This window comes from Acanthochromis polyacanthus, chromosome 4 (assembly GCF_021347895.1).
Source record: "Acanthochromis polyacanthus isolate Apoly-LR-REF ecotype Palm Island chromosome 4, KAUST_Apoly_ChrSc, whole genome shotgun sequence".
In the NCBI taxonomy this organism is placed as follows: Eukaryota; Metazoa; Chordata; class Actinopteri; family Pomacentridae; genus Acanthochromis; species Acanthochromis polyacanthus.
Genome location: NC_067116.1, coordinates 23348638 through 23367430, shown reverse-complemented (window position 1 = coordinate 23367430; position 18793 = coordinate 23348638). Strand labels below are relative to the sequence as shown.

The following is an 18793-nucleotide window of genomic DNA, read 5'->3' as shown; positions in this document are numbered from 1 at the left end:
GAGGGTGTGATTGTTGAAGAGTGTTCAGGTGTTCTCTGAGCCTCACCGGAAGTCCTCCAGTAAATGTATTTGGTATCCCAACATGCACCAGTTTAACACGCTGAGCCAGACAAATGCAGATGTGTTGTAGTTGTAGCAGAGGTAATGCATAACACAGTGAAACAGACTGGTAACTGTTACACTTTACCAAGTTCTATCCCAGCATAAACTTGACTAATACATGCATGCATAAGTGAGTAACTGTCCATTGAAATAATGCTGTAAGTTCCTCCTGTGCCATTTTCAAAGGATTGATGGCTCTTACAAATACAACAGACTGGAGCGCTCTTTACCTTGCTGAAGCGATGCGACCAGGAAGAAAACTGCCTGATTTCTAGGGAAGACTCTTCATCATTGGTTTCTTCATCCTCGTCAGATGCCAAATGATGGTAGCGGTCTGAACGAGCTGAACACAGAAAAAACACACTCAGAATTAAAGAAAAGTTTAACTTAGGAGCCTAATCCCAAACAGAATTACAAACCAACTCACTTACATCTTAACTTAACCTGAACTCATCATTCGAAAAATACGGAGAATGTTGTCTGTTTTACAAATGTTGACTTCTGCTGGACATACATGTTCAAACAGCAGGAATCCTCTGAAAAATAAGGGAAGCTTGGCTTTCAACTGCCACAACTAATGCTGTCTAATGCTCACACTGCAGGTAATATTTCATTTTAAACAATTCCTGAAGCCTCAAGTCATTATGTAACACTCACTGTAAACAGTCTCGAATGTAACTTACTGTCAAAGTAGCTGGTGTCATCCTCCGCCTCCAGCTGAGGGATGAACTCGGCTTTCTGTCGGAGGAGTCCGTTCCAGTCCAAGCCCAGGAAGAACGGGTGCTGCTTCACCTCTGAGGCTCCACCTACAACCACACAGTTTTCATAGTTATCAAACACAGGCTCAAGTTCAGTGATCAGCACTAAAAAAGAAATTCTCTTGCTATAAAAATCTCATTCTATCAGCAATGACTGAGCACTGCATTATCAACCTGTGTCTAACATCATTATCATCACAGTACCTGTTCCCAGTCGGTCTAAAGGGCTCTGCCTCAGCAGGCGGGTGATCAGGTCCTGGGCATCAGCAGGTAAGGCATCATCTCCTTCTGGCCAAATGATTTCATCTGACAATCACAGTAAAACAGAACAATCAGTGGGGCATAAACAAAAGCAGCGAACTGAATACAAACTCAGAGCATTTTGACTTTAGTTTGGACTGACATGTTTGTCTTAGTTTTTCTTTTTTCATTTAGTTTTCTATTAATTTTAAACAAACAAAAATAAACTGTATTAAATAAAAGAAACAATGAAATAAAAAACAAACAACAAAACTGACACATTGCTCAAAATGATGCAGACAAAACACGTGGCGATCATTAGTCAATAAAGAAAAAAACACAAAAAAAGGCAGCAACCACATATCGGTTTTACATCTCATGAACATCATAGAATTTCTGTAGATGTTATGCAACATTAATGCGAGCCAGAAAAACCTACAGTCGTCTTAATTAAGGTGTCCGAGTTTATTAACGATCGATTATTACATTCACGTTCTTAAATTTAAATTGAGTTTTTCTGTTTTAGATTGGAGTGAAAAACATCCAACTACTTCGCCACAAAAATGCAAAGATACAATTTTGTACCAATTTCTGTGAGTGGAGACACACCCTCTTTTGTCACTGCTGTGTTTGATCAGCAGTTGTATTCAACACACTTATCTAAGAAAAGGAGGTGGATTTGTAATTTAAGTGTCCAAACTGAATAAAGACTTTACAAGGTTGCTTGAGCAAATAGTTCAAAATGATGTATTTTACATGCATGGCACATTTTAATACATTTTTAAGGTAACTTAATATATTTATCTCAGAAAGATGTGATTTTCTGTTGTAGGTTTGTTGAAAATTGGTATAGAAGTAGTGAATTGTCCCAACTAGTAACTAGATATTTTAAAAAACATCTCACCACTGACAACTTGTCCGAAAAGTTCTTCAGGAGTGTCTCCAAAGAACGGAACACAGCCGACCAGGAATTCATAGAGGATGATCCCCATCGCCCACCAGTCCACTGGCTTGCCGTAGCCCTGTCTGAGGATCACTTCTGGGGCAATGTACTCTGGAGTGCCGCATACCTGCACAAGCAAACCAACAAAGATGCATTTGGATAAGGAGAACCAGCTGCTTCCACAATCACTGCTGTCTCAAATTAATTTTAGATTAGTTTTCTTACATGCAGAATGACAAGGTTTGTAGTACATCTGAAGATGTCTCACCTGTTTGTCAATAAATTCTCTCGTGTCTTTCTCCATGTGACCCTCATACAAGTTGGTGGTCATGTTCATTAGGCCAATTTTGGACAGACCAAAGTCTGTCAGTTTGATGTGTCCCATGGACGTAATCAACAAACTGTTGGTTGGAAAAAGACAAAAACAGTCCTTACCGTAAAGCAATACAATTCTGCACAGACCAATACATAAAGGAGGAGAGGAACTCCATGTGTGTTTAAGCACAGACCAAACCATGTGTGTTAGTTGTATAATAATGTTGAATTTCACAAATCCTAATAAAAAGCTGCAAGACTGCATCAGAGCTGGGTTAGACTGTACATATTTTCAAAGGAGAAGCCAGTATTTACAAACAGTGCAGATGACATGACAAACACGTTTAACAGGAGTGAAGTAGGACTTGATCTGTTTTCTCACTTGTCAGGTTTGAGATCCCGATGCACAATGCCATAGTTGTGAAGGTACTCCAGAGCCAGGACTGTTTCAGCAAAGTACATCCTTGTCATTTCCACAGGCAGGGGACCCATGTTCTTGAGCAAGTTGGCACAATCTCCACCTTTAATGAAACAGAAAACCTTAAGACCATAGACTCGACATTATTTTCTATTTCCTTTAACAGAATGACTGTTCAAGCAATACAAACGATGGATATGCTGCTGGACATTGCAAATTTGACTCTTCGACTTCTCAGCATTTGCTGCTGGATAAATTTGTGGTTTTTCAGCATTTGCACTCAGTTTAAACTGAGTTAAATGTTTGAAATGTAAAAATGCATCAATCATGGCAGCCTCACTGCACTGTACCTTCTACATACTCCATGACCATGCACAGGTGACGGCGTGTCTCAAAAGAGCAGAACATAGAAACAACAAAAGGGTTCTCAGCAAAGGTTAGGATGTCCCGCTCCACAAACGCCTGCTGGATCTGGTTCCTCAGCACCAGGTTCTGGCGATTTATCTTTTTCATGGCAAAACGTTGGCGGGTCTCCTTGTGGCGGACCAGATACACAGCTCTGTAAAAAACACACAACCCACGTCAGGCCTATTATGTCTACAGCTAACAGTAAAAAGGCTTCAAGAAATCTTTAAGTGGTATTCTCACTTAAAACACTGATAAAGACGGGTTGAAAATGAGACACACTTCTACTTGCTTGCTAGTTGTAAGTATCAGCATTAATTTTACATCTCAGATTTTCACAACTGCTTGGATGGAATATCTCTGCCTGTTGCTGTCTTAGTATGCAGCCACCAGTATGATAACGAGGTCAGGGTGAAATCTGAATGAAATTAACAGACTGAAAACTTATGCATAAATTAAAAAGTTTTACTAAAATTCTGGTCAATAGCGGATTTTGAAGACAACTGTAATGTACTGTAGCAAAAACCCCCAAAAGGTGCTTTCTTGACATCTTTTTAACTCTCTAAGTTTTTCCAGCAAAAAAAAAAAAAATCTGCAGTAAGTGTGTTAGGAAGCAGAAAATAAATTCAAAGAAAAGACAATGAAAACTGAAGACATAAACGTCTCATCTTACCCATAAGCTCCGTTACTGATTAGTTTAATGGTTTCAAAATCACTCTCAAGAGGCTTCCTTCGAGTTGGAGTCAGCGTCTGTGGGGCCTTATTCTGTATAGATGAAGCAGAAACATGACACTGAGTGTGAGTTTGTGGAAGTAAAAATGAAACATAGTCAAAGCAATAATAGCATGATTAGTGGTAGAGCTATATTTTAAATTCTTGGACATTTTCAGTACATTCTGCTACTGCTGCAGTATCCAAAGAGCCTACTAGAACTTCTGATACCAAGTATAGCAGTGTTTTTACATTTCCCAGGATTTGAGATGTTTGACTGTATAAACAACATTTAAATTAGACATTTGTTATGCTACTACCGTAACAACTACTGCATCTACTTAACTGGCAGTCATAGATTTCAGAGCAGCTTTGACATTTACTTTCAAGTTGCACATGTTCTGGCATCCTGTAACCCACAAAACGAAAAGAACGCCCTGATTTTAAATATGTATGGTAACCTTTTATACTAAAATAGGTCACTGTGTTTCTGGAAACCACAAAGAAACAACAGTCCCGATCCTCTGGAGACAAACGTAGCACAACACGCAGAGGCGGCTGAAAAACAATTTTAAGCATGGGACGCATCTGAACAAAGTGTGTGTTCAGAGATCATCTATTCTTTAATCTTAAACCATACTCTCTCTGACCATCAAATTCTGTAAAAGTTTACCTCTACGGCTGCGTCTGGTTCCACGGACACTGAAGGACTGGTATCATACTGCTCAAGCTGCACCATGTCTGGAAATAACAGAAGGAGGCTGTGTTTAATATTACAAAAACAATCATCAACTCCCACAACTGAGCGTTACTTCTGCATCTCTGGTACTCTTTTCTTTTACGCAGGGTTAGAAATTTTCCTGTGTACTTTGTCTTTCATCCGAGCCTTGTCGTGTGTCGTAGATGTTTAGGAATGCAAGCATTAAATCTTTCATGGAATTTCCAAAACTGGCTTAACTACAATTTCAAATTACACTTCAGGGCATCTTTCTCCACTCTTAACTGCTGGAGATGTGGTTTGTGTATGACACGTATTCTAGGAAATATGTCAGACTTACTATAAAGTGGCAAAAAGTAACATATGGTGGAAATAACAAAATATGTCTCCAGCTGGTGAAAACACATTTCTCTTACAGCCTGTGCTCCTGGCAATGTCAGAACTGAGGTATTAATGACAAAATAATGCCCCCTCCATGATCCCCATGACAAAAGAACACACGTGCTCACAGTGCCAGCAGTCTTTTATAATGCGGATGGCATGAATATGCAAATTAACATAGCAAGGCACCCCCAAACGCTCATCAGATCACCTATTCCATATGTGACACGTGGCGCTAGCATGACATTTGGATGAAGAACGACTGAGTTATCAAAGAAAAATCAGTGCAATTCTAATTAAGCTTATTAGGCCGTTCATTAGCAATGTTTTTTTCACACCAACACATTTGTCTCTGCATACTATACACGTTGTGTTATTTGAGCTTGTTAGCTTTAAGTTAAGGAGTTACAGCAACTTCCGGGAAATTACTGACATGTAAATTTATGCAGAAATCTAATCAGAGCGCCCTCCCCCCATATGAGGTGCATATGGTGTGAGTGTGAAGAGAATTTACAGAGTCACAAAGTAAGAGACGGCTCGTTGACACAGTGTCTCATATATCATGTACCATGCTAAAAAAAACAAGCTGGCTTTCTTTTCCTTGTTTGATTAAATGTCTCATTAAAGACATCTGATTTTCTCACTGTTAAAACAATGAGTGCAAGCTGTGTGTATGTTAAATAGTCACTGATTCAATGCTACAACACACTGACTCTATTTAGAAAAGGCAGAATGAGAGAACATCTGATCAGGGCAACAACTGAAGCAACATTTCAGTATGAATGGAAGGCAAGGCATCACTGGACAATTCTTTTACCTTCCAACGGATCCCGTGTCAGACCCAGCTGGCTGATGATGTACCGTGGGATGTCCGTCTTGATCCCCTGGCCGACTTTAGCATGACCCTCTGCTGCCTCAAGTAAATGATAAAACTCCTCCGGGTCGAACTCCTGTCAATACCATCCAATTGTAATCAATGTGGAGAGACTGAAGGGAATATTCTGCCAGACTGAACATTAAGGAGCAAATAGCAAAAACAACTGTGGACTCTGCATAAATGGTTCAACTTAAAGGCTCTTTGGTTTTTTAGATAATCAGGTTCTGATCCAAGAGGTTTCAAGTCTAGCTTCTTTTTTATGTTTATTTACTATCCTGATCAAACCTGTGTTCACAGTTAGTGACTTATGATTGTAAAAGATTAAGCAATAAACACAACAAATGATCTTTGCAATTAGACTTTTCCTAATAATCTACTGATTGTAGGCGTTGAGAAGGTTTGCATCTTTTATTAGAAGTCAACATAAATAGACTTCATAAATTTATATTTACTGCAGTGTAAACATTTAGTAAAATCTTCATTCAAAGATCATCAGCCTCATGTTCTGATGACACACATTCACTTTCTAAGAAGGAGTAAAGGTCAGAATCTCATTTATGGCCTACTTTAAAGGGAATTGCCTTCTGCCAGGTTTTAGTCAAAGTAATCTCATTTCCAATTAGGAAGAGATTTTCTCTTCCACAGCTTACCAGGCATTCAAGGAGGCGGGCAGGCCGAGAGATTATGATGAGGATCTTCCTGACTAGCTGGATGATGACGGTCACCTCCTCGCTTTCAGAGCGTTCGTAGGCCTGGAGGGGAAGAAGGGGCCGGATTAGAGTCAGGTTTATTTATGCAGGACCTTAAACAAACTAGCTCATCACAAACCACATACACAGATTAGAATCATACATAAAAATATATTTGTAAAAAAAAAAAATTGGGACTATGCAAAAGTTGATATGGTGCTATACAAGTTTACATAACTTTGTGTCTTTGCTGTATCTGTGAAAGCATATTAAAAAAAAATACAAGAAATGCAAATTCTAGATGGAATTCTAGTTTCGTAATTTAAAAGCAGATAAAAGGAGAAAATGTGCAAATTGGAAAACATTATTTTCCAAGCAGTCACATTTCAAGATATGTAACAAAGGATGAGATATACACATCACAGTTAACCAATTAACAAACAACATGGACAAGGGGCGGCATGGCTCAGTGGGTAGAGTGGCCGTCTTGCAACCGGAGGGTTGCTGGTTCGATCCTCGGCCCGTCGTGCTCATGTTGAGGTGTCCCTGAGCAAGACACTGAACCCCTAATTGCTCCTGATGGGTCGTGGTTAGCGCCTTGCATGGCAGCTTCTGCCATCAGTGTGTGAATGGGTGAATGTGACGTACCTTGCAGGTATAGTAAAGCACTATATAAATACAGACCATTTACAAGAAGCTTTTGAGAGTTTCTCTGCCTGATGGCTAAACAGCAGTTACATTTTTGTGCCTGACTGAAAAATCAGACGTGTCATCAATTAGTTCTGTGACTCGAACATAACTGATCAATGCACAGTTTTCCCCTAGGGCCACTTTCCCAACCATTGAAAAAGGCTCTAGCAGCTCTGTTGTTTTTTTTACTGAAACAGGAAAATTAAACATATAAAACAGCACATTCTGGGCAGATGCAAAAGACATTAAGAGAAATACAGAAACAGACGCTGCCTGACCAAACAGCATCAGAGATGACGTCTCTTTACATCAAGAGAATTATTAGAATAATAACTGAGTGGGTGGATGGGTGGAGTCTTAATTAGTCATCCGTGGCCTTTTTTTAAGATGACTTGAGCAACAGCATCTCAACTGGGAACTGTTCCCAGTACTGGTGAAACAGTGGCTGCACAGTACACTACGCATCCGTGTGTAAGTCTTATGTCTGTACAGAGTGTAACAGGACAAGACCAGAATTACTCTCATCTCTGTGAAATATAAGGTTACAGTTAGCAGGTGGTTAGCTTTGCTTAGAATAAAGGAAAGAAACAGCAGGAGGAACTGTCTATCTTGGCTCTGTTTAAAAGAACAAAATCTACCTCCCAGCACCTCTAAATTCTATCATATTCCTTCAATGTTTCCACAGCTCCTGATGGTTGACATTATCTTTGTGTACGTGTGAGTTTTTAAATCAGAGTCTCACCTTCCGGTCATGCAAGACCAAAACTACAAACGTGAAAGTCACACTGTGAAAGTGTACGAAAGATGATTTTGTTACTATAAAGTGACATTCTTCAACAGCAGTGTGCCCTAGAATGGAAAACACAGAAACCTCACAGGCATGCTGAGTGTTAGGTCCGTTGGGAGGTTCCGGTTAAGCACGTTTTGTTATTTCAGTGGTATAATTCACTAATATCCTTTTTATTTTACACAAAATCCCCTGAGGGAAGTAGATATTGGCTACAGGCAGATAAATACATAAACTGACCCTGTTTACAGTCACGTGTTGTTTCTCATAAAGCTGCTTTTGTTGTCAAAGTTCAGGAGGCAGCGCATTAGATATTTTTCTTACTTGTTATTTGCAAAGGAACAAAATCTGCCAATTCCTGTATACCAGACGATATTTCCAAAGCAAGTAATAAGGCAACGAGTGTTAAAAACAAAAATGTTAAAACAACAATAGTACCATGTGTCCCTACATATTTAAAATCACAAAGAAAGATTTGGGGTAAAGTTAAGTATAAGAAAGTAACATATTATTGCTGAAACTATAACACCTAACAAAGTGGCCTTGGCTCACGAAGCAAATCTTGTGGGTGTGTGTGTGTGTGTACATATGACAGCGTTTGTTCCACTGTATGGGAACAGACTTATCAGTTCAGCTGGAGGTACAGCGAGTTGGTCATGCCTTCTGTCTGACAGCATGCAGAGAAGCACGGCAAGAGGTTGCTATAGAAACTAATATTTTATCACAACACACATAAGACCTGTGACAAAAGCGCCTCTCGCCATCACCAACAACTTCCACTACCAATCTATTGCGTGTGCTTTTGGCTATCAGACGGTTATTGAGCGATGGGATTGATCCCACATTTCCGCCCGGTTCGATCGATCCCATTTCATAACTTTGCATCTGAGCACACAGTTAAAGAGTTCAGCATCAGATGGTGCTTGAAACTGCAGCACAACATTGAGGAAGCTGATTTTTTATGTCTGTTGCACAGTGAGTCATGGCAGAGGTGAGCCAACGAAACAGGTGGCCACGAAAAAATAACTAAAGCAGGAGAAAAACATAATTGCTCTTAATGTGTTAAACAGTAAGTGCAGTGCAGAGCTGTGCTTCCCTCCGACCAATCTCCTCTCTCACAGTATACTCAGAACTGTTAAAGCTGGCCTATCCAGTCAGAACACAAGAGCAGACCTGACAACAAACACACATGATTTTCCTTCAATAACAACGCCTCAGTTCATAGATCCTCAATCCATCATGCTTTACTGCACAATATACACACAGTATAACAAATACTGTATCATGCTGAACATTCAACATGCATCTAATATTTGTGTATCCTTCATATTCAGTAATCGAGCAACATGCCTGCTCACATACAAGATAAAGGAGTTGTTTTTAGGTGCGCTTCCCTTTGGCCCAATCCCAGTCTCCACCCTAAAGCCTGAGTACTAAAGCCTCACGGACTTAACTGACGTCACGGCTGTAGTACTTTGCTGTTTGAATGCATGTGAGCTAGAAGCGGTGTAAAAAAGGAGGAACGGGATACAACACCGTAACGGCACACGTTGCTTGGAAACAAAGCATCGTCATGTTTTCTTAAGGGAATTTGCAGTCATGTTTCATTCACACTTTGATGAGTTGTTGAGTTTATTGATGCCCGTTTGGTACATTTTAGCAAACTAAGAAAAGTCTGGAAAACAGTCGAACAAAAATGCAAACAACTTTACAAACACGTAATAAAGAACCACAGCAGTAAAGAGCCAGGCACTGTCACTTGCAGATAAACTTCCTTGTGGATTTGTTCCTTGACACCACCTATGTTTGGTTTGTACATTTTGTGTGGGGCAGGACAACAACTTTTACACACCACCAGTTTCACTTAAAAAAAAATTGCATTTGAAATTGCATTGTCTTGGATTATACTATTATTAGTTTGAGTGAGTTTTTGTCAACTTCAACTCTGTGAATGGAATGCCTTTTTAATACGTGTTTGTTTTACAAAATAAATATACTTAACTGTCTATTCTGCCTCTAGCAATGATATCCGGATTATAACCTACTCAAAAGGACTCTGTATGCAGTCAGGGAGAGAACTGGTGCTTTCTAACAACATCAGGTCAATACTTGACCCACACACATTCTACATCAACCCTGCAGGACTTAAATCAGCTGGCTTTCTCCTCACCTCGTGAAGCAGCTTTTCCAGCTTCTCCTGCAGTTCAGCGAAGTAGCGTGAAGTCACCAGCCCTTTCTGGGACTTGTCCAGGCAGTCTCTGACCAGCTCCACCAACTGGTGCTGGATGAAGCCCAGCACCCCATCAGCCAGCGGGAGGGAGCTGTCTGGAGAGCAGTGGGTGACAATCTCCAACAAGCGGTCCTCCATCTGGGCTGTGGCCTGCACAGAGGACAAGCACAAGCACACAAATACAGAGTTAAGACATTGAAGTTACGGACAATTATGATTGTTACTCTGCATGGCACCAAATGTCCAGAGTGTTTCTGTGGATGGACTTATATGGTCGTAGATCATTGCCAGTGAGCCAACAAATAGTTTGCCACTTGCTGAGACTTAGTTTCTATGCCATACTGTCCTGAAATTAAAAAAAAAAAAAAAAATCCCTGATTCTGCTGTTTTTGCCTTTCAGGTGGATAAACAACCATACTTGGTCTGCATATGTGCAAAAACTGAGCAATTCACTGTGTGTTCGTTGTTCAAAAACATCTCCAGCACAAATACCGATTTATTTATATCTTATACATACCTTTGGAAAACGTTCTCTGTAAACATGGTTCATCATGACTATCTCATTATCGATGGAGACATTTGATCGCCCAGGGCTACAACAGAAACAAAAAAACAAATCAGTACATTTCAACTGATCGACACAGCAACATTTAAAAATACACAAGTCGATGCATCTCATCTCTGAGCTATTAAGCGAGGATGGGGTGTGTTAATGGTTATGTAACTGAGGCCATCTCGATTATCTAGAAATGGCCAGCAGTCAGTTCAAGTCTGCCCAACCAACCATACACACATCAACTCTGAACTCAGAATAGTATTTTTGATGTCAGCTTGCCAAACACAATGCTGTGAGCCAGAATTCGATTTTAGGAGCTCTTAAGCTGCTAAAGCTGCCATCAAGGTGGATTTCACTGTGAGGTTTTGATGTTTCTCTGTAAGACATATCTGCACCAATAGCAGAGGTTTCTCCTGGCCAAACACTGTGAATCATCAACATCAGTCAATTAGTCACTTCAGTATTTAGGACGATGAGATGGGTGTATTTTTACAGAAAAACCTTGCTTGATGAAAGCTTCAAACAGAACAGATGGAGGGAAAACCTATCGCATGCAAACAGACTCCCTAAGACATTTTATTTTTCATGAAAGACGCCTCTGTTTTAGCGGATGTCTGCTGCCCATCACACACTGCTGCAGCTCACCGAGGCTCTATGCATCAGGCGCCCCCATCCCCCTGAGCCAACCTGCCCTCGACTACAGTTCAGCGGCTAGATCCCCGAGGCGCTCTGTTAGCTAGCACGCCCACACACAGCACACTATGGTGCCAGAGCACAGAACACCGAGGCATCGCACAAACAGCGCAGTACAGAGCCAACAGACAAAAGTTGTTGAAAGCATGCAGCTCTGCAGTCAGATCTCCACCTGCGTGTCGGCCAGCAGGCCTGCGCAATCAATCAGAGGCAGTTGAGGCGCCAAACGCTGTATTTGCCAGGGAATTTGTACTGGTCGAACTGGTGCAGAGACATGTTGACAAGTGACAACCCACAAATACGCAATGTTACAGTGACCTCATGCACAGTGCAAACCATGCTACTGCTCTCGACATTTAATCTGAAATGCTCAATAGAGGCAGGTAATCCCTTCAGAGGGATTATTGCACTTAATCTGCATAAAATATGAATTTAATCAACTTAATGATGGGCCAAGAAATGCTATAGCTTTAGAGATAGACATTGGACCACCTGTTTTTTGTTGTTGTTTTTTTTTTTGCAAAATCTACACAAGAGGCCTTTGACACTGATAATTTTGTTTACATTTCAGAAAAGTGGTTGGTTAATTAAAGAACCTTCTACCACACATTTAAAAAGTCTCATAATAATAATCCATTACATGCATAAATTCAATGCAGAAAAATGATATAACTGTAAACATTTCCAAACTAACACTAGATGTCCTAAAACACTTTGAGTTGTGCATAAACTGTAAATATGAAGTTAACAGATACTGTCAACCAGCAACGCATAAGAGAAGAGAATTGCGAGACGACAGTCATGTCAGTGCTTAACAATGACAAATAATGGCTTGGAATAAGGAAACCAGCTGTCCATTACAACCTTACAAAGAAAACACAGCATAACTCCACCAGGAACTGCAAAGAAGGAGGCAGAAAACTGTAGTCATAGTGGTCTAATAATTATTCCCAAAGCTTCACAAAACAGATGTTTAGGCTGAGTTGTAAAACAGGTGGTGAGCACTTCTGTAACTTATTTAACCCTTCTGTTATCTCAGAGTGTCTAAATAGCATACGGGTAGTATTTAAAGGCTTTAGAACAATTTTGTGTCACACTTACCTCAGCACTGACAAAATGCATCAATATTTTAGTTTTTGCATTTTTAACTTAAACTGTCAAAGGATCCAACTGCAAACTGATGGACAGCTTGAGAGTCTAAAAAAATCTCAAATGAGGTGACATTGTTACGTTTTCTTAGTTTTCCAGTTGGTAGGTTGCAGTCCACTCCCTTGTACATTTCTACCAGCTACATAAAAAACACTAGCATCAAGAAAAAAAGGCTATCCCACACTGCAGACTGACCCTTAGGAAGATGTAATCATCATCATCATTCAAATGTTGTTACACTGGGCAGAAATTACCTTCTTGGCATATTGCTCCTTCAATTAATATGTAGCAATACAAAAAAATGTACATTTGTCAACAAGACCAAGATTGCAGTGAAAGGTGACATCGGGATTAGCTACCTGAGGCTCCGAGATCGAGGACGTATGACCGGTGAGGGCCGTCCATCCTCGTCTGTCATGCTGTCTGTGCTGCGGAAGTGTTTGAAGAGGAAGTGCAGCTCATCTTGTGTTGGCTGGTAGGGAAGTTGGTGAAGACGCTCCTGGGAGGACGAGGAGGACTAAAGACACAGAACAATCAGTCAAAAAACTAAAAATAAATTCTACGTTCACCAGCTTTTAAATATTAGCATTTATTTGATGGCGAGTGACCAAAAAACAAAAGTCACATTTTCCATGAACTCAGTCAACCTGGTAAGGATGTTTTAATAATGACACTGAACGATACTGTTGATGCTAAAACAGGTGACTGTTCAGGAAAATTCTGAAAGCCCACCCTGCAATCTTTATGCTTGTAAGGTTATTACGGTGCTGCAGCCAGCTACTTTTACTCTTGTCTATTTCATTGTGTTAAAGATTGTAATTTTGTTTAACAACCCAGTAAAACTCACTGCTTCAAAGGGCCTCGCAGAGACAGTAAAAAGCCAGAAATCACATATTTTGGATGCAACACATTCCAACATTTCACTGCAAAGCTACAAAAGACTAACAGCTTCCAAAACTGTCTGAGCCCTGTTGCCAAGTGGATGATTAGTGCGACCAAGTTAAGCCAGTCAGATTTAAAAGGGCTGTATGTGGCAATATGTGTTTGGCAAAATCAAGACCTCAACTCTGCCTGCAGCCTCCTTTTGTAAAGAGGATGTTGCTGCATGCCAGTCCTGCCTTTCAAGTGGCATCACTGTGTTGCAGAGGGAAAGGTCAGTATTGCTAAAAACCCGCAAACACATGTTAAGACAAGTTGGGCAAAGCTGAGTTTGAAACAGGGCAGTTAGAAGAGAAGAAAAACAATAAAGATTCACCTGCGAATTAAAAAGGTTCCTGTAATGTGAAGCGGCCTCTCAAAGCAAGATGTTTTGCTTTTTTACTGCAAGTTTTTTGCATCCTCTCACTGATGTTCTCATTTGGTAAAAATGTAATGGATGACTTAATAACTTGTTGATCGAGTACTCCATATAGTACCTTCATACCAGCATTTGGCTGTTGGGAATTTTCCACTCATATTTTTATTTACTTCCTCCAAACCTGTGCCAACAAAAAGCCAACAGAAGCTCCGACTGATAAGACACTGTGGAGGCTTTCAATGTGCCTCGAATACAAATGAGGCACAGAAATTTGGCAACTGTGTGGATTTGAGATAATAGTCTAAAGCATGAAAAATGAACTGAACACCAGTCAATGTAACGACTTGGGCAAATACCATTATTTACACAAAGAAGATATTTTTCATGTCTACTGAGGCATGGAGCAAACTCTTACAACTGAACGGGGTGTGATTTAAGTTGCCGGCAATCTGTTAATTTTTGCAGCCCATGTGTTGTGAACAGAAGAGGGCCACGGGGACAGCATCTGTGGAGTCTCTCTCGAATGCCTCAATACAAAGAGGGCAATGAGGGCCACTGAAGAGCCCTATTGTCCCCGCTGACCACCGGGCCTACCCAATAAACTCCCTCATAATAGCTCCACATGGTGGACTTTAACCGTGGACTTAACACTCTCTCTCATGCCTGGAAACTGCTCATTTGAATCCCATTTCTCAGCATCATTCTGTCAGTACAATTACAGCTTCAGTCTTATGTAAGACATTTGATATATATATATATATATATTAATTCTAAGCCCTGGAATTAAAATCCGGGCCATTTTTTTTTTTACATTGTTTATATTTTGACATTTTTTTCCCCCAATGTGTGTATAGCAATCTGGAAATCATTGTGTGATGTTTTGCTGAAAACCTGTCAAAAATGAATGCCACTGAAGAGTATTTAATCTATAACTTATACAGCGAGAGCACAAACACACATATTTTTTACTTTAACTCCTCATTAGCATGCACACATACAGACTGTATGTATTACTTCTAACACCTAGTTCCACAGACTGGGAGAATGACTCACTGAAGCAGACGATGGAGGAAAACAATTAGCGATTTGTCATCTCAGTTTTGGCATTCGCTTTCCCTTATTGCATAAACCAAAGTGCTATTTGGGTTGAGTGAGGTGTTAGAAATGCCTGGTTGACATGTATCGACTGGGGAGGACGGTGCCATTTTTTGGGGGGTGACCTACCGAGACGGTGGAGCTCGGCGGATTGGTTCCATAGCCAGATGATGGGAGGGAGGCCAGGGACCATCGCCGGCCCTCAGCTCTGAGAGAAAAAGACACGGATGTTACATAAGCCTCAGCAGCATAGGCATCAGTTTAGCATTTCATATGTGAAATTCCTTACATAACAGATGATGGGGGAGTCCCGTGATTACAAGAGTATGAAATTAATGTCTTCTTATTCTAAATCACACATAATAGGGTTCTCATTTTCATCACTCGATTCACAGCAACTCGGTGTTTTTTTCCAATGCGACGCACTGGAAAAATCGACTCCAAAATAAGATATTTTGGAGGAGAAGCGTTTAGTGAAAAACAAATGCAAAACACAAAGAACACAAAGAAAGGAGAGAAAGAATTTTAAAAGAAGCTACCTGTCAGCGCGAGCCAAGTGACTGAGATCACGACAGCAACAGAGAGAAAGGAAAAAAGCAAAGAGAGCGTTTCAGTGAGTTTTAGTAGTCTTGCGCAAGTGATCCTGTGACCCCTGGCATTCAACTGAGGGATTAGTACTGACAATGTTGCCTTCCTTGCCAGTTTTCATTTGGCAAAATACACGGAGTAGATAGCAAACTAAATTAATTTGAAGATATATTTTACATAACAGAAAGAACTTTTGACTTCAGAGTCATAGCCCGTGAATGAATCGTGTTACTTTAGTGTCTGCAGCTTGGGTTTTGCAACAGCAAAAATGAAAATATAAGCAATTAAAATGAGGGTTGTATGTTGCCTGGCATGTTGTTTGCAAGCAGAGGACACAGTAAACATATTACACAAAATTTTCACCCAGGTTGAATGAAAGCACTCACAGTTCCATTATATTCAGAATTCAATATAACTGCAGGAACGAAAACAGAAAGCTTTAACAATAAATATGTGAATTAAAAAACATGACGCATAATGTGAACGCTTTGAAAAGGGCTTGAAAAACAAGCGTGAATGCAAATTGACAACTTCAGTACAAATCAAAAACGATGTCTCAATATTTCTGTGGGTGTTTATGAGCTGATCATAAAAATCAAGTCTCATTAAACAAAGAAAATAAACAGGAAACTTTAAGCAGCAACAAACAAGGTTACTGGCTGTTCTTCATGGTGGTAAATGTTTATTATTGCAACAAAACAGTAGATGCAATGAGGAACAGACGACCAATGTGCAGTATTTCTAGAAAAATAAACGATATTAATTGTGGAGGAATTCATTTACTACGTTTGTCTGCGTCAAGATAATGCAAAGGATACTTCTTTGTAAATAAAACAAAAGACCTTTAACTCTGATGGCTAAATAGTTGAGGTTTGCAAATATTGAGGTTTGCTTTCATCGTGTCAGTAAGCTCTAACATGCTCTACGCTGGTGCCAGCAACAATTTTCGCCGAGCAGATGTGTTAAGGATGATGCACCTGAACTGCTCATGAGTTTTTAATGACTGTTCCTGGGTGTCTAAGGTGCCGCCTCACTTGTAAACTACACATGCCTGGAGCGAGACAAGCGTGTTGCCATGGTAACCAGGTTGAACGATGTGTGAGTGGGCTTTGGGGGTACCCTCGATGTGCCTGCACTCATCCTGTTGAGGAGGAGTCGGCTGTAAGAAGACCTGGCAGAGGGGGGAAGGTGTGAACGCTCCAGGCATAGTCAGCCTCAGTCACCCGGCTGCTGTTTCACTTCTGCCTCCCTCTGTCTTGCAGACGGTCGGCCTCTGTTCCAGCGCACATACCGAATCTCAGGAAACGCTCAGTGTGTGATCACAATTTACATTTATTTTGGTCTTCGGTATATATTTTGTTCATTTGGACTCACTTTGTCAAATCACAAAGAGCCAGAGCTTAACAACAGTTACATAGCCTCAGCTGCTTTCATTGTAATGTACAGCCCAAATCTTTCAGGGAATCTCAACACAATTTTGACAAACAAAACTCTAAAATTTCATATATTGTTCTTTTGGCAGGGATGTTAAACAAATAAGTCTCAGTTAGCACCTCAAGTTCAAAACATTCTTAATAGTTCTAGGTACAAAAAGTAATTCAGGCATTCTGTTGGTTGGATACTACATTTTTGGACTTGGAGGGTTTTGTATACAAAACAGCGAGAAAAAGTCTTTTAAAATCCAACCCATTTCTAAAAAGAAAAAGAAAATTCATTAAGAGACAATATATGCACTGTTTAATTTGTACATTGTCAATGAATTAACCCAAAGTAATTGCTGGTGTGATGCCGTTTTCACTCAAATGATAAGGATGACAGTTAAGATTGCAGCAAATTCATTATCAAAAAAAATGTTGACGTTCAAGTGGATCTTTTATTAGAAGTTATTAGAAGTTTTATTAGATTTAGTGACAAATTACATAGTTGTCTGCATGAAAAACATGTAAATGCAAATGGAATTTACAGAACCAATAAAAAAGCGTGCTACCCTTCAAATTAACTGTTCAAATGAAATGCAGGCTATGAAATGTGTGTCCATCAATAAATGTTTTAATTAAATCCAACTCTTATGATCGCTTAAGCAAACCAAACACACATCACTGTAGGGGAAAAATGATTCATGAAGCAGTGCTGACATACCTTCGGGCAAATGGAAAGTTGAGGCAGGCATTGGTGGACACATTTCGAGGACTGTCTAGAGGGCTGCTCGCAGCTGAAAGAGGAAAGACAATGTTATTACCAGTACTATTCACAACTGTAATAACAAACTCATGAAAATAGAACAGAGGAGACCACTTTGACCACATTTACTGGTGGAAAGTTTCCAAAAAGGATGACATCATGTCTGTGCAGGAACTCTCAATCACCGCAAACCCAGCGGCATTAGCCAGCACCTCAAAAAGGTCCAATATATCATCCTGGAATTACTTTTCCAAACATTACACCACCAATCTGTGAACACTCTTAATTGAGGGAGAAGCTTCGTCCTGCTTGGTTTTGCTCGAGCCTGGAGATCTGGGTCCTCTGGAGACTGTGGTTTGTTTATATGCAAGTGGTTGAGTACCCAATTAGAGCCTGATTGCACTCTGTGATTTGCTAATCCTTGGCATGATTGAGTTCAAAAGGGAGCACATCTACATACTGCTGCTATGAGGAGCTCTTGAGCAAAACTCTTTTCATAGAGTGCAGCTGCTTTGTGGCATTAAGAGGCTGTACACTGTGTGTGTGTGTGTGCACAGCGGATCTAGAAAGCAGAAGTACAACACCAACAATTTAGAAATCCCATGCCCCTCAATTATGTTTACGCTTTTTGAAGACAGATAAAGCGGAAGATAAAGGGATACAGTAAAAAAACAAAAGTGTTTGTCTTGGTCTGTCGTGCAAATAAAGAGTTGAGGCTTCAATTAATCCTCTTGATCCCATCTTAAAGTTCTGAATTAATAATAATTTCCCATCCAGCTCTGTAACAGTTTCACCTCGGTTTTTATCTCTTCTAATCACGGACAACTAACAGCACACATTGAAATAAAATTCAGACTTCAATATTTAATTGTATATCGTGGACATTAATAGTTAAATATCACTCAACCAACCATATCTGTTGACATATTAACACAAATTATGCTGATTTATTTGAGTATAGAATTCAATT

The 18793-nt window shown here is 40.0% G+C and overlaps 1 protein-coding gene across 4 annotated transcripts in view; it reads right to left on the bottom strand.

Moving 5' to 3' along the window:
• Positions 1 to 18793, bottom strand: part of mast3b (microtubule associated serine/threonine kinase 3b) — a 42201-nt gene that overhangs the window by 8264 nt on the left and 15144 nt on the right. For 2 of the 4 annotated variants that reach the window (XM_051947152.1, XM_051947154.1), the window contains 17 exons: positions 17782 to 17854; positions 15594 to 15614; positions 15184 to 15262; positions 13022 to 13179; positions 10782 to 10857; positions 10205 to 10414; positions 6519 to 6620; positions 5809 to 5941; positions 4566 to 4633; positions 3855 to 3946; positions 3127 to 3335; positions 2741 to 2879; positions 2312 to 2444; positions 2005 to 2170; positions 1065 to 1166; positions 786 to 908; positions 333 to 445 (listed from right to left, as the gene is read on the bottom strand). In XM_051947152.1, coding sequence (XP_051803112.1) covers positions 333 to 445; positions 786 to 908; positions 1065 to 1166; positions 2005 to 2170; positions 2312 to 2444; positions 2741 to 2879; positions 3127 to 3335; positions 3855 to 3946; positions 4566 to 4633; positions 5809 to 5941; positions 6519 to 6620; positions 10205 to 10414; positions 10782 to 10857; positions 13022 to 13179; positions 15184 to 15262; positions 15594 to 15614; positions 17782 to 17854 — 1997 coding nt within the window. The remainder of the gene's footprint in view (positions 1 to 332; positions 446 to 785; positions 909 to 1064; positions 1167 to 2004; positions 2171 to 2311; positions 2445 to 2740; positions 2880 to 3126; positions 3336 to 3854; positions 3947 to 4565; positions 4634 to 5808; positions 5942 to 6518; positions 6621 to 10204; positions 10415 to 10781; positions 10858 to 13021; positions 13180 to 15183; positions 15263 to 15593; positions 15615 to 17781; positions 17855 to 18793) is intronic. The other 2 variants (XM_051947153.1, XM_051947155.1) reach the window with 1 other exon arrangement.